The sequence below is a fragment of the Thamnophis elegans genome, chromosome 8 (genome assembly GCF_009769535.1).
Source record: "Thamnophis elegans isolate rThaEle1 chromosome 8, rThaEle1.pri, whole genome shotgun sequence".
Lineage (NCBI taxonomy): Eukaryota > Metazoa > Chordata > Lepidosauria > Squamata > Colubridae > Thamnophis > Thamnophis elegans.
In genome coordinates this window covers 52543541-52559544 of record NC_045548.1, presented here as the reverse complement: position 1 = coordinate 52559544, position 16004 = coordinate 52543541, and the positions used below count along the sequence as shown (strand labels likewise).

General features: G+C 36.2%; 1 protein-coding gene across 1 annotated transcript in view; it reads left to right on the top strand.

Moving 5' to 3' along the window:
• Positions 1-16004, top strand: part of RUNX1T1 (RUNX1 partner transcriptional co-repressor 1) — a 152108-nt gene that overhangs the window by 87183 nt on the left and 48921 nt on the right. Inside the window, 3 exon segments of the mRNA XM_032223359.1 lie at positions 8633-8770; positions 11629-11870; positions 14112-14201. Coding sequence (XP_032079250.1) covers positions 8633-8770; positions 11629-11870; positions 14112-14201 — 470 coding nt within the window.

Sequence of the window (16004 nt, the reverse complement as noted above, 5' to 3'; positions counted from 1 at the left end):
GGACTGTTATTTCACCATCTACTCTCATCATGAATTTATTGCAGGAACAAAAGCCAATGAGTTTCAACCCAACCTATTTCCTTGGCTTTAAGCTGAGTTAGAAAAGTTGGCTGTTTCTCAGTTTTTTTAAATGTAGCACACATTTCTTTACAGTTCATAAGGAACTTATATAAAGCAAAACACAGTGGTTGAACTTTGCAGCAAAGAAATCTAAATTATTGTGTTACCTACATAAGATTTTCTGAGTCTGTTTTTTGTTAGAAATTCACAAGAAAAGACCCTTGACCCATGGGTGTCAAGAGTTGTAGACATTTTGGTTTGTGTCCTTAATAGGTCAGACTATTGCAGTAACCTCAGTTAGATCCTACCATAATTAAATCCTAGTGTTTTGGTTACTTACCTGTCCTGTGTTGTTGGTAAGATGGTATCCAGAGAATTCTTGACACATGGAGAAGTATGCCAAACTCTTGTAGGTAAGGTTTCAGATTAATATCAGAAGGAAAAAAGGAAATAAGTCCATAAATTCTTGTTATAAAAAAAGCAAAAAATATTGAAGAAGAAAAAACATTTTATATTTCTACACTTTAATAGACAGAATGGCAATCACTATCAGTATGAAAGTGTTTCCAACTTGAGTTCATTGCTCTACACTCACACAGTCTCAAAATAATTATGGCTCCATCATGGTGTTTGGAATGCTTTTTGTTGGACTACAATTGAGTAGTTGATATTCACAGAATTTTATTGAGGTGCTGGATCGCTCAAAAGAAGGTGCAAAGATTTGTGTATTTATTGTACTCATGGGCGATTAATCACTATACCACTTGGTATCACACTTCAGTTTCATGTAACTATAAATCTGGGCTCTCCGCTCCTTATTCTGAAATTGATTTTCTCTGTGATAAATTCACACACAACTCAGCTGATGCAGATATTTTACTGCAGACGAAAATGAAGCCTGCTTATCTCTGCTTATTACAGTATACAGCAATATACTCTGTGCAGTTGTGGGATTCAGCCAGTTCGCACCACTTCGGGAGAGCCAGTTGTTAACTTTCTGAGCAGTTTAGTGAACTGATTGTTGGAAGAAATCATTAGGTACAGAGAACCGGTTGTTAAATTATTTGAATCCACCCAGGCTCTGTATCTGTCTATAAGAAAAAGAGATAGCATGTATGTCTGCTTTGTATCACAGAAGGCTGTTGAGATAAGTCGTAATATCAAAATATTTATCTTAAATAATCTTGACTTCTAAAGCACCTCTATTTCTTCAATAATTTAAAATGGTTATTTCAAATAAGAAAAACTGAGGATGTACTTTTTTAAAAAAATGATTATGTGATACTACTTCAGTGAAGTTATTAATTTATTGCATGACTCTTGGCGGCCAAAAAACAAAAACAATTTAATACTATAAGTAACATAAAATAGCACCTGGGATCTACACGTAACAAACAACCATTGTCAATACAGCCAAGAAACCATCCAGATCTTTGCTGGTTTGGCTAACTGGTCTACAATGATATAGCATAAAGGATACTATACAACTCAATTTCATTGAAGACTGCATCAGGGTTGTGTTTGACCTTGCAGGGCTAAGTGGGCATGACCAGCTCAACGTCCCTTGTGTCAGGGGTTCCTGTGGTGGCCCAAATACTCTGCCAGCGAAAATGGATTCCTGAACTCCATTTTAGGATGGGACAGTCTCCTGCAACCCTCTGCCAGTGAAAACGGAGCTCAGGAGGACTTCATGCAATCCTCCCAAGCTCCATTTTCGGTGGCAGGGCACTGCGGGCTGTTTGCAGGGTGGCCCCTCAGGCTGGATCTAAGCACCCCACAGGCCAGATCTGGCCCCCGGGCCTTGAATTTGACACCCCTGGCATAAAATGATATGCTAAAGAGTACCTGAGTAGCGATTTCTCATATGCGATAGCACTATAGCTATGACTTAATGATAATAGCTAGCCATGCTAATCATTTTAGCTCTACTAAAATAAAGTAATGACAGTGAATTCGTCTTTAAGCAACCTATTTTTAAGAAAGAAAAGGAAAAAAGGAAGCAGAGAAGGGAGAGAAAATCTGATGGTTTCTTTCATTTCTTTCTCTGAATTTTGGGATTAATTTGCCTTTGAATCTATATTTGTACAAAATACTTTGCATCCACAATATTCCTTAATACAGCTGATAAATCAAACACATCTCAAGTGTTTCTTATTTAATATTTTTCTTTAGTTTGAAGATGCAAACTTTAATTCCAGGGTTAAGAATAGAACAAATTAAACATTTCCCCATTCTTCCCTCTGGGAAATTTAAGAGCATGAGATTGGGAAGCAAATTATTGATATTCTCATAACTTCTGTTTCCTATTTCAATCAGCCCTTAGTTTTGAATAAAAGTAAAAAAAAAATCATGTCACATATCAAATAATGTTTTGCCCTAACATTATACTAATTTATTCCTGGGAGAGAATTTCAGAGCATGGGGAGCAGTGTTGCTGAGGAGGAGGGGGGGGGGGAGACAGGAAAAAAAAATCAGTTGTAATGGCCTGAGCTTGAATTTTCTTCACAGAGCTGAAATAGCTACCATTGTTAGTCTCTATAAAAGATACACGGAATTTCATTTTGTATATAGCCACACAAAATTAAAATAATGACTACTCTATATACTCCATAGATGTGAGTGTAAGGCATTTTTGGTTTGCTTTCCCACTTTTGTGCCTAGCCAATACATAGTCAGCCTGGCATTGAGACTGTAAACAACAACAAAATAATCTTGCCCCTTCGCAGATCCCCAAAAGACTAAGAAAATAAAATGTGTCTCACATCCTGCGCTTGACTCACAGAGCAACAAAGATGATTAGGGGACTGGAGGCTAAAACATATAAAGCAAAACTGTCAAATTGCTACCCCATGGGCAACATGCATTACACCCTAGCCATGGCCACGCCCACTTTAGCGAAGGGGAAAAAAGTCCTGATACGTCATATGACGCCGCTGTGACAACGTGAGTTTGACACTCCTGAGATAAAGGATGGTTGCTGGAATTGGGTATGACTAGTTCAGTGAAGAGAAGGATTATGAATGACATGATAGCTAAGGAGCTGCTATAAAGAAGAAGGAGACAATCTATTCTCCAGAGCATCTGAAAACAGAATAAGAAGTAATGGATGGAAATTAATCAAGGAGAGAAGTAACCTAGAAATAAGGACAAATTTTCTAACAGTTAGAACAATTAATCAGTGGAACAACTTACCTCCAGAAGTTGTGAATGCTCCAACACTGGAAGTTTTTAAGAAGAGATTGGCAATCATTTGTCTGAAATAGTATAGGGTTTCTTGCCTGAGCAGTGGGTTTCAGTAGAAAACTTCCTATTCTGTTATTCTTTTACTTTCCCAGTCATATAAATGTGACACAGCTATAAAAGCAACTCCAGACATATAGGATATAGACATTATGTTTCATTCATTCATTCATTCATTCATTCATTCATTCATTCATTCATTCATTATTTTGATTTGTTTAAATGCCCATCTCACATTTGTGACCCTGGGCAGCTCACACAATTAAAAACAAGCAAATAACATAACCAGTAAACAAAATTCATAAATCAATAACTATCATAATAATCTCCTTTAAAACTGAATTTAAAACCCAATTAAAAACCAAAATTGAGAAACATAAAAAGCAAACAAGTCAAAGTCATGATTCAAAAAGTATATGAACCATAACCAGATCCCAGACCAACTGAGAATGAAGAAGTGAACTAAAATCATATTCTAAACTATTTTTTAAAAAATAAAAGATAGTTCAGAAGGCTGAATTCATCTGCTTTAAAGTAGCAGCCTACAACCTCTTGTAGCCTTTTATTACATACCTGTTCAACTGTCTTTCAGAAGATTGGTATAGCAATAGCAATAGCAGTTAGACTTATATACCGCTTCATAGGGCTTTCAGCCCTCTCTAAGCGGTTTACAGAGTCAGCATATTGCCCCCAACAACAATCCGGGTCATCATTTTACCCACCTCGGAAGGATGAAAGGCTAAGTCAACCCTGAGCCGGTGAGATTTGAACAGCCAAACTGCAAAACTGCAGTCAGCTGAAGTAGACTGCAGTGCTGCATTTAACCACTGCGCCACCTCGGCAGGATAGAAAAAAGTTCTAAGCCATTTAAACTAAGAAAGTGCTGTACTTCTAGTTTTCTTCCAAATGAATGGGTTATATAAACGAAGGATCACTTCTACAAACAAAAGAGAATAATCTATTTCTCCTATTTTTATTGTTTTAAGAAGTTGAATTTTTTGTATGGGATCCTTCTGGCTATGACCACTCATTGCCATTATCTTGGAGGATTTAACAAATTTGATCTATTGGTTGTATTAGAATGAAATTATCAAGATTCATATCCATTTTTCTTTCTGCCTTAAGTGATGGGGAAAGGTAAATTTGTGTTGAAAAATTAACAGGTGAAGTGGAAGATAAGCTTGAGAAAAAGTGGGAGGAGCTTTTTGGGAATGCTATGTGAGTCTCCTGCTTCATCCCACTTCTTTCCTATGATCCATTCATCTCTGAGAGGTAAATTAAAACTTTAGTTGCATAAGCTCATTTTTTTCATACCTAAATATAACTTCATCTAGTAATTAGAACATCTAACATGGAAATTCTGACCATCTGACCATCTTTACCAGCTAGGTTCTACGTCCTAATTTTTTCTGTTATTAGTACATTTGCAAAAACATAAAGCTGCCATTTGCAAGTTTACAATCTTTCTACATCTCCTTTGTTTTAGAATCAAAGTTAGATTTAAAAATTAATAACACTGTCTAAGATAACTCAGTTTTTGTGGATTGCTTTTGACATTATGGACAGAGTCCCATCATGATAGTGTTCATTACACATCTAGTTCTGTTCAAAAATAATACATGTAATTATGGCCAATGATTGATGGAGATTTTGAAAATGCTTTTTTAAATGTCCAATGTAGCATATAGTTATAGTGTTTAAGATTTAAGATTTGTCATTTCCTCAATTCTACCATTTTTACACATTTACAAGGTATCAGAATTATCCAAATTACTAGTACATCGTCTTCATTCCAACAGCTGAAGGATTTCTTTGAAACCCTGGGAACTAATAGAAGTATATATACCAAATCTACCAAAATTATTATGATAGTCAATAACACTAATTAATTTATAATTAGGTTACAAAGATTATTATTATGCATAGTCATTTCAAATTAGTTTAAATTCATTTTTAAAAGATTGGAAAGTAATTTACAGATTGAAAGATACCAATTGTTTTTTAATAGTGTCTTATGCGATGTATGAACTAATATTGTGTTCATCAACACAACAGACTGCTAACCAAGTGGTTTACAGTCCTGTACCTTGCCCAACAACTCTGAGGACGTAGGTTGCATAGTAAGCAGAAGGTAATTGCAAGGAGTTGGAAAATATAACTCCCATTATATTAATAGAAGACTTTATCTATAATATTGGCTATAAACCCTATACTGGGGCAACTAATATATCAGAAATAGCATGTTCTCTTGTCTAGTTGAATAATAAATGGAGCTTTTGCCTTGAAGACCATACAGTCAGCCAGGCCACCCACACTTCCTTTCCTCTTTTTTTCCTTCCTCTTTTGAGGTCAACCCATTTTTCAACTGCTCTAAAATGGGAGGCAATATGTTGCCATTGTGTTGTAGAGAGAAAGAAATTACTTTTTCAGTTCCCAGGAATTGAATTGGAGGGATATCTTGTGATTACCTTTTCACAACTGGAATATAACTTCCTTTTCTTTCTCCACATGCCGCTCCCTCTCTGTTCATGTCCAGGCTCACACATGTTTTCAGATCTGTGTACCTGGAATATATTCTCCGACACTTCAGCATGAGTGTTAGCAGAATGCAAAACAGATGGACCAGCAGTTGCCAATGTTATCTTCTGGCCAGCTCTGGCAAGCCTCTCTTCTCTCTCCTTTCTTGGCATGGCAGAAATATCTGCCTTTATTTAGGACAGCCTGTATTCCCTGCCATGCCGCTTTTCCTCTGTTGCATTGTAGGTTAAATGCTATTTATTTGCTCGCTGCTGAGGCTGTAGGTGAGTTCAACAAACAATTAACATTTCCAAACTTGTTGGGTTTAAATTTATTTACTTTGCCTATTAAATATTTGGACACAGTATCAGCCAAGTCATTTTTTCCCTAGGGAACACTCATCTTCACCCATCTCTGTAGATGTCTTAATGTTTAGTCCTACAGTTTGCAAAGTGCTTTACTTTTTAGGTTTAATTCTATTAAAAAATCTTAACTCTGATAAGTTCTGAGAATGAAATGATGATTCCTGGTCTTTATTTTCTATTACAAAATTCTATTTTCTCTTAGAAATTTTGAAAAATAAATGCTTGATTGTCTACTGAATTTAAATTATAACCTGAAAGAAGCAGAGCTTCTACCAATTGCAGTTTCTTTCTGGAAAGTGACAAATTCAAACACAAAGTTGTTTTCATATTGTTACCGCTCACTTCAGTAGGGTTTCTATTGAATCTAATTGTTTTGGATGCTAGCCCCAAAAAATTTTTTTTCACCAATCTTGTCCTCTGATGCCTTTGATTATTATTTTTTTTAAACAAAGGTTTATAGAAGGATTTTTTTTATATTTGTTTTACCCATTGTGAGCTGCAAAATAAATCACACAGGAAATCAAACTGGATGTAGCTATATTTATTTAAGTGTTCGTATTTCAGTCACTGTCGTTTAATGATTAGACTTCCTACGCAGGCTTTTAATTCAGTGCTATTAAATTTAGCATCATCTTAATATTGTATCTTCTGCCAAGGAAAGTGGCTAAGGGACCATCAATACAGCCAATATAAACAATTGGGGTGTGAAAGAGGAAAATATGAAACAATATTTTGGCTTTTTACTTCCATAGAGATTTCTATTAACTGTTAGTTTGATTTTTAAAGTCTAAATGGCAAATTATGTTTACTGATTTTCTCTATCCACAAATATAACTTGATATGGTATTTTCCCAACATTCTTATAAAATGTAGCACTTTTATACTAGTATGTTTGCAAAACATATAACATAGAACAAGCTTCTCCGTTTTTTTCCCTCTCAAATTTCAAATGTGATGATTCAGAGACTACAAGAAATTCAAACAATCTACCGTATTTAAGAATAAATCACACAGTTAATTTCCAGACATTATGTGGAATATTAATCATGCTATTAAGGGTTATATGTGGTACTTTGTAAATGCTTTCATCTTTACACAGACCTTACAGCTATTAAGTTGCTTGCTGTGCACATGTATCGAGTGTACAGAGGGAAAACGGTATAGGAAAAAGACTATCTTGCTAGGCAACTTAATCTAGCAATATCATGAGAAAAAATGTGTAATCTTGAGCTATATTCGGGAGTCAGAGAAGTTTTGTAGGTGACTTTTAAAATTAATTAATGTTGATGTACATTAAAGTACCTGCTTAAATGGCATATAAAATGTCTTCATGGCATGCTTAGACACTACATCACCAAGAGTATTTAATCAGAATGTATCATACATCAGGTCTTAAATTTATTAACTTCATTGCTTCATTGTAAAACATGACTGAGTACAGGGCTATAGTTATACCTGATTGCCTGTATTCAGTAATGGGTTTTGGCTATAGGGACACCCTTTTGCTCAAGCAAGGGGGAAGATACTTACAACAAGTTCATTTTGTGACCGTTCAGAGATGCAGCAGCACTGAAAAAGTGACTTATGATGTTTTTTCACATTTATGACTATTGCAGCATCCCCATGGTCATGTGACCAAAATTCAGATGCTTGGCAACTAGTTCATACCTATGACGGTGGCTGCATCTTTGGATGGTGTGATAAGCTTTTGCAACCTCCTGACAAGCAAAGTCAATGGGGAAGCTAGATTCACTTCACAACCGTGTTACTAACTTAACAATTGCGGAGACTCACTGAACAACTATGGCAAGAAAAAAACATAATCACTTCACAAAAGTCTGAACAATAGAAATTTGGAGCTCAATTGTGTTTGTAAGTTGAGGATTAGCTGTAGTTATAGCAAACCAAATTGCTGACTAGTTTTTATTAAAAGCAATGTATTCAGAAAGCTGGTGGAATATGCCCTTGCATGCACAGTCCAAACTCTAATTGCGAAGACCGGATCTTTCTAACTTCCACAGGTTTATTTACAGCGTTTGGCCATAGAATGGCAGTGCCAGGAAAATAAATTAGAGTAAATATCAAATGTTAAAAGTTGTTATGTAGCTGATCTTCATGAAAGAATTATAATGCCAGTATTTCTCACTTAGTCATTGATGGTCTTGTTAAGGCTATAATCTCTTTATACTAAGCATCATTCTTCCAGCTACAACACCACCTGAACTCAATTATAGAAGAGTTAAGAATAATGCTATCACACATTCTCGTTCGCTTTCAGTACCGGGTTGGGGGGGGGGGGGAGAAGATTCTCAAATTAAAGAAAGTTATCCAATCCTAAAATATATTTGTACATCTGAGAACCGAAAAATGTTATATTTGGTAGCTGACATATTTTTGCGGATGTTGTTTTCTGCACCTATTTGACCACATAAACTTTTTATCTATTACAGATCGGATTGAGAAGCATTCCACAATGCCAGATTCACCTGTGGATGTGAAGACACAATCCAGGCTGACCCCTCCAACAATGCCTCCTCCCCCAACTACCCAAGGAGCCCCAAGAACCAGTTCTTTCACACCCACAACATGTAAGGCATAAACTTCATTGACCAATAGAAGTACATTCAATAAAGTGAACAAAATAAAACTATCCTCTAACAAGAAGAACTATTGGTGTTTTGTGAGTGACGTTTACACATAAAGGAATAAAATTCACTCACAACATGTAATTCTACTTTTATTCTATATACAGTATGTTTCTGATAACAAAAGTGAAGCTGCAGCAAACATCTTGATCTTTCTTCTGGCCCTCATGTTCTCATTTTGGATAGCAAGAGATAAAAGAATTAATATTAATTAAACTGTTAATTGTCCCCTGCATTATACAGATCTCCAGCATTGCTTATCCTTCTTTCCAATTCAATAGTTAAGACTATTGTTTGTTTGCATTGCAGCATTCTGAATAAGAGTTGATGCTGATAGAGAAAAAAATGAACTTTTTTGACAACCGAATTACCCATTTCCAATTTACTACATATCTATCCGGCTGATTGTGGTAGATTTAAAGCTCACTCATTTTTAAAAGCAGCTCGACAACTATTTAGATTGGAAAGTAGTGCCTCAGTTTGCAATAATTGTAACCCAACTTCTCTAACCACGTAATGACAGGGATGCTATTATATATTTCTGTTTTCCTGTTCTATTTTCAGGAGCATTGTTTCCCCACTGTCAGCAGCTGTCTGGTTTTATTCCTATTCTTAGAGTATATTGTGATAAGTAACATCTGTATACATGCTCAGATAGGAACAGTGCCAGGAAAAAAACCATCAAGCTGTACTTCCTCATATTTCCTTATATTAAGGGGAGTTTATTTAAAACTGAAAAGTATTGTTATAACCTTGAAAGTAGAGATATTTAAAAAAAATGCCACATGAGTTCTTTCAGAATAGAAAGGGGGAGGCTCTGCGCACATACACCTGCACACACACAGTAGCAAAAATAAAATTGCTACCTACAACCCAGTTCCAGGTAATCCAATCCAATCTCCTCCGGGAAAGACTGTATTTTAAAAAGTGTAAAGTCTTCAATGAATTTGTTTCACCTTTTTATAACTTTTCGAAAGTGCAGTGTAATTATGGCAAGTTTGGGCTGGTGACAGCTCCTTTTTTTTTTTTCAGGTAATGTAATGAATTTATAATCACAGAATTTTGCTTCATGATATTATTGCTCTATGCTGTTATGAGATCAGCATCCTTAGAACTTTATTCACCTGGGTTTGAGACCCTCAAAACCCTCTCAGTCTGGAATGTTTCATTATACATTAAAGAGGTCCTTATAAAAAAAAAGAATCACATCCTGAAAATTGCCCAGTTAATTCATGCTAAAGAAGGAAATGCCGTTTTGAAAACCTGCACGCTTTACATAATGTAACATTTGCAGGAACCAGGTTTTTATGGGTTTTTATGCATGGAGCCATACAATCAACACAATTGGGAATTTAAGGAACTTGTGATCAGACAGCAAATGCATTTTTTAAAAAGAAGCTTTTTTCTTACTCTTTCTCATGTAAGCCAAGGGCGAAAATTAAAAACATACAAGTTTTGAGTCACAGTTTTAAAGAATGTGCTGGGTTCCTTATTTTAAACCCACAAGATTTCCAACATTATGCAAACAGTAATTATTGGTTCTAAAAGTCTTTTTGGATAAATTCCATAAGGATGTTGTTTTGAAAAAATAATGGTAAGAGTTTCCTAGGTATGCCATGTTAATCTTCTGGAAGAAAGGTCAATTTTCAATCTAATGAATACTTACGGTATATGTGTACATTCCAACAGAATGCTTAGTTTGGTAATCAGGTTTTCATTCCATTAAAATGTATCATGTGCTTCTATTGAATCCAACAATTATAATTGCAAAACTATATGCATACAAAGTTTTCCTCCTGAAAGATAAATAAGAAACTGTATTTTTGCATCCTATTTAAAATATACAGAAAAATATAGTTTTACAATATGTTGTTTTCTTTTAAGATAAATTCATGTTAGGGCTGAGAAAGAGCTAAGAGACTCATTTGGATTTTGAAAGCATGTTGGAGGAACCCTCAAAAAATAGCTGGGTTGTTGATTGTTTGCGAAATGTCTGCTATGATTGATGTGGTTTTGCAACTAATCTTCTGGTACCCCAATATTAAATTAAAGTCAAGTAGGATAGGAAACTTGTAAGTAATCACTCAAAGAATCCACAGGCCTGTTTCTGAGAATCTAATAAAAGAGAGCTATTGCTCAGTTCTTTTTTGAAATCTAACACATTTACTGCAATTTATCTGCAATATCCTTACTATTTAGGAAAATAACAAGTTAGTGAACTAATAGGATAATAGAGTTGGAAGGGACCTTGTGGGTCGTCTAGTTCAACCTTTTGCTCGGGCAGGAAACCCTATACCACAATAAATGGTTGTTCAATTGCTTTAAACCATTGCATTTCACCATTGCCTATTTGTACAAAATACTGCCTTCAGAAGGGGTGCAGTGGCTAAGACGCCGAGCTTGTCAATCAGAAAAGCCAGCAGTTCAACAGTTCAAATCCCTAGTGCCACATAACAGAGTGAGCTACTGTTACTTGTCCCAGCTTCTGCCAACCTAGCAGTTTGAAAGCACATAAAAATGCAAGAAGAAAAATAGGGACCACCTTGGTAGGAAGGTAAAAGCGTTCCTTGCATCTTCAGCATTTAATCATGCCAGCCACATCATGGATACGTCTTTGGACAGCGCTGGCTCTTCAGCTTTGGAATGGAGATGAGCACCGCTTCCTAGAGTCAGGAATGACTAGCACATATGTGTGAGGGTAACCTTTATCTTTACTGCCTTTAGAAATATTATAACTTGGGGAAATATGATGGTGAAAAAGTTCTGACAATGTGTCTTTCTCTTCTTCTTTCCTTTTTTAGTAACTAATGGCACGAGCCATTCACCAACAGCTTTGAATGGGGCTCCTTCCCCACCAAATGGCTTTAGCAATGGCCCATCCTCCTCCTCCTCCTCATCTTTGGCTAATCAGCAGTTACCACCAGCTTGTGGAGCTCGGCAGCTTAGCAAACTGAAGAGATTTCTTACAACCTTACAGCAGTTTGGCAATGACATTTCACCAGAGATTGGGGAGAGAGTGCGTACCCTTGTGCTAGGACTTGTGGTAAGTGAATTAAATTATTGAATAACTGGTTTTTTTATCTTTCTTTTCAGACTTTCCTTGAATCCTCCCTTTTATTTATATACCTGACAAGAAGATAAGTGGTACTTATATTTTATTTATTTCATTTATACTCCAGCATTTTTCCAAGGGGCTCAAAGAGGTGTTTTTAGCCTGAGCTATCCTGTTGAGGCAAGTAAGTCTTAATCATAATGATTTGCCCAACCTTTGAACCCTGTTTGAACCCTGGATTTCCATAATACAAAAAAAAATCCTTCCTGTTTCATGATTTTTTGAACTAAGGACTATCCTGCACATAGTATGATTGGGATTTTAGGGCAGAGAAGTAAAGTACTTTATCACACACTACAGATTTAATTTATGTGTTTGTTAGCACAAGATGATGGCCATTAAAAGGAGATCAGGTGTCTTCTTGGATGTTGGGAGCTGTGGTGGTGCAGTGGTTAGAATGCAGTATTGCAAGTCGACTCTGACTCTGCCCACTGCAAGGAGTTTGATCCAGATGGCTCAAGGTTGACTCAACCTTCCATCCTTCTGAGGTCAGTAAAATGAGGACCCAGATTGTTGGGGACAATATGCTGATTCTGTAAACAGCTTAGAGAGTGCTGTAAAATACTATGAATCAATATACAAGTCTAAGTGTTATTGCCAGAGCTATATCAGTCGCTGATATAGAATTCTTATAGGATTTGTAACCATTTCTGTTAGATTTCCAATCATATATGTGTTTTTGTTTCCATAATAGTATGGTTGTGCCACCATGAAGAGAAAATAGTGGATGTTGTGGTCTGATTCCGCATGCATCCTATGTTTTGCATTCCAACAATAGTAGATATTGATCTTATGCTCTATTTAAATGAAGGATGTGGGTTTATTAGTACCTTTACGTCTCAGTTACTCAAATTAAATATAGGTTTCAGCAGAACCTTCACATATTTCTTAACTTGGATGATGTATAAACAATGGAGACTCATTAGGTACTCAGAGGCAATACAGGTAGTCCTCGACTTACAACAGTTCATTTATTGACTGTTTAAAGTTACAGAAAAAACTGACTGATGACCATTTCTCATACATATGACCATTACAGTACCTCCATGGTAATGTAATCAGATGCTTGGCAACTGGCTCATATATATAATGGATGCAGTGTCTTGGAGTCATGTGATTGCCTTTTGTGATCTTATGACAAGCAAAATCAATGGGGAAGCCAGATTCACTTAACAACCGTGTTACTAATAGCAATAGCAATAGCAGTAGACTTATATACCGCTTCATAGGCCTTTCAGGCCTCTCTAAGCGGTTTACAGAGAGTCAGCATATTGCCCCCAACAATCTGGGTCCTCATTTTACCCACCTCGGAAGGATGGAAGGCTGAGTCAACCCTGAGCCGGTGAGATTTGAACCGCTGAACTGCTGATCTAGCAGTAGCCTGCAGTGCTGCATTTAACCACTGCGCCACCTTGGCTCAAACTTCACAACTGCAGTGATTCACTTAACAAATGTGGCAACTATGGTCATAAAATGGAGCAAAATGCATTTAACAACTGTTTCACTTAGCAACAGAAATTTTATGCTCAATTGTGGATGTAGGTTGAGAAGTTGAGGACCACCTGTACTGAAAATAGCCTTCAACATGGCAGCTCCATCTCATTCTGAGTTCACAACTGATTAACACACACACACACACACACACACACACTGCACTATATGAACTGAATTTCCAAAAGTCTTTATGTAAAACAGTATTAAAAAGTCAATAGATACTGAGTTATGGCTGGGCCATTATTTACTATCTTGAAGCTTTGTACCAATAGCAGTAGACTGAGTAGTAACTGTCATGCAGAGACAATTGACTGTTAAATGTTTCTGCTAGTTTGGTACTTTCCCCAAATATATTATCCCTGTTCTGTTTCTCATACATGAGATGCAAACATGACTGCATAAAGACATGAATTTAAATGAAACCAGACCCTTTTTCTCCATAACAAATATAATCTTGAGGGTAATCTGAATTGCAGAAATACAGCAATAAAATAGTGGTGGTATTTTTAATACTGTATTAATGTAATGTTTTTCCTTAGTTAAAGTGAATGATACAACATTATTAATACAAAGCAGTTAAGAACATTTCTCTGTGTAAAATACTGCAAGACTAATGTATATTGCCAAAACATTTCTATTATCCATTTTACAGAGTCAGATTTTTTTTTCATTCAACAGAACTCTACTTTGACAATTGAAGAATTTCATTCCAAACTGCAAGAAGCCACTAACTTCCCACTGCGACCTTTTGTCATCCCATTTTTGAAGGTATTGCACAGATCATTGATCTGGAAACTATTTTAAACCATATCATTGCTCGGTCACAGATGCGTATTATAGTTCTGCTTTTTAAGAGAGTGGGGAAAATGATTCTCATTTTTAAGGGCTGCATTCTTAGCGTAAGTGGGATAAACTCTTTGAGAATAATTATTTCCTATATATGCATAGCTAACTAGACAGAATTTGTCAGCTCTGTAACATCTACTTTCAGTGTTATAAAGCACAGTTGTAAAATCATTTTTCAGTTGTGCTACCTCATAATCTGTTCAATCCATTTTCTCCCATGTATGGTTGATTGACAGTGGCTCCTTCACCAGGTATAGCCCCATTGAGCCAACTCTTGCACAGCTTGGTTTATTATCAGTAGCAGTAAAAATGAAATCACCTAATAATGTTACTGCTGTTTTATAACAAGGTTCAAGCTAAATTTCTGATAGCCATATTTAATAAGGTGGATAACATGACACACAGAGAGAGAGAAACAGAGAGTGTTTATTCTGTTCATTTCAGACATGATATAATGATAACATAATTGCCTGGATGCCCATACACAGGTAGTCCTCAACTTACAATAGTTCATTTAGTGACAGTTTGGAGTTACAATAGTACTGAAAAAAGTGACTTATCACACTTACCACCATTGCAGCATCCCCATGGTCACATGATCAAAATTCAGAAACTTGGCAACTGACCATTCATATTTAGGACACTTGCAGTGTCCCAGGGTCATATGATCACCTTTTGTAACTTTCTGACAAGCAAAGTCAATGAGGAAACCAGATTCACTTAACAAACCTGTTACTAACTTCACAACTTATTTACTTAAACACTATGGGAAGAAAGGTCATAAAACTCACTTAACAAATGTCTCGCTTAGCAACAGAAATGTGGGGCTCAGTTGTGGTCATAAGTCGAGGACTACCTGTATATACTTTGAAAAGACTCTTCTCTGAAACCTATACAGTTGAACCCTCTAACCCTCACAGCTTCAACCTTAAACTGTCTACCCATTCCTAAGAGGTCCATAAAGGGCGGGGGGGGGTGCATAAGCGCACCAGCGCGCCTACCACCCCTGTCCCACTCTCCCCATGTATTTGTATTCATTTCTTTCGTTCATATCCATGTTTATATTTAATATACCTATTATCTTGTACATTTTGACAAACTAATAAACACAAATGCAAACATTACAAAGTCCAATCAGAATCATCTGCAAGATACAGTGCTTTCATCGAAATAATGATAACAGAACCGTACTGCACCTTACAAATACATGTACTGTACATGTCTACAGCATCACAGCAGACAAAAGGAGTGAAGCTTTTTCTCAGCAATATCTTTAATCCAGACAGTTAGATTAGACCTGGTGATTTGGCTCATAATATATTGCATGTATTGTCAGCTGGCCAACAGAAAATCCTTTTTCAACCTCTTGCATTAGGAAACCAGATGTCTTGAGCTTTCCCTTCCCCCTTAGATATCCTGTCAGAATCACCAGCTTCCTACAGCAAGGAACTAGTGATCTGAAACAAAATCATTCAGCAGAGTGAAAGCCTCATTACTTTCTACTTCCTTCAAGCAAACTTGGTCAAGATTTCTGTGAGGAAGGGCTCTTCAATAAATATCTACAGGAAACAATTTCAGACTTTCCTCATATGTCATATTACTGAACATGCCATTTGCAAAAAGGTTCACTATCTCATATCAAAATTCAGTTAGCTTCATATGGTGCCCCAAAAAATGGAAAGCACAGGCTCTAACCAAGGTGTTTTAATAAAAATAAATACAACA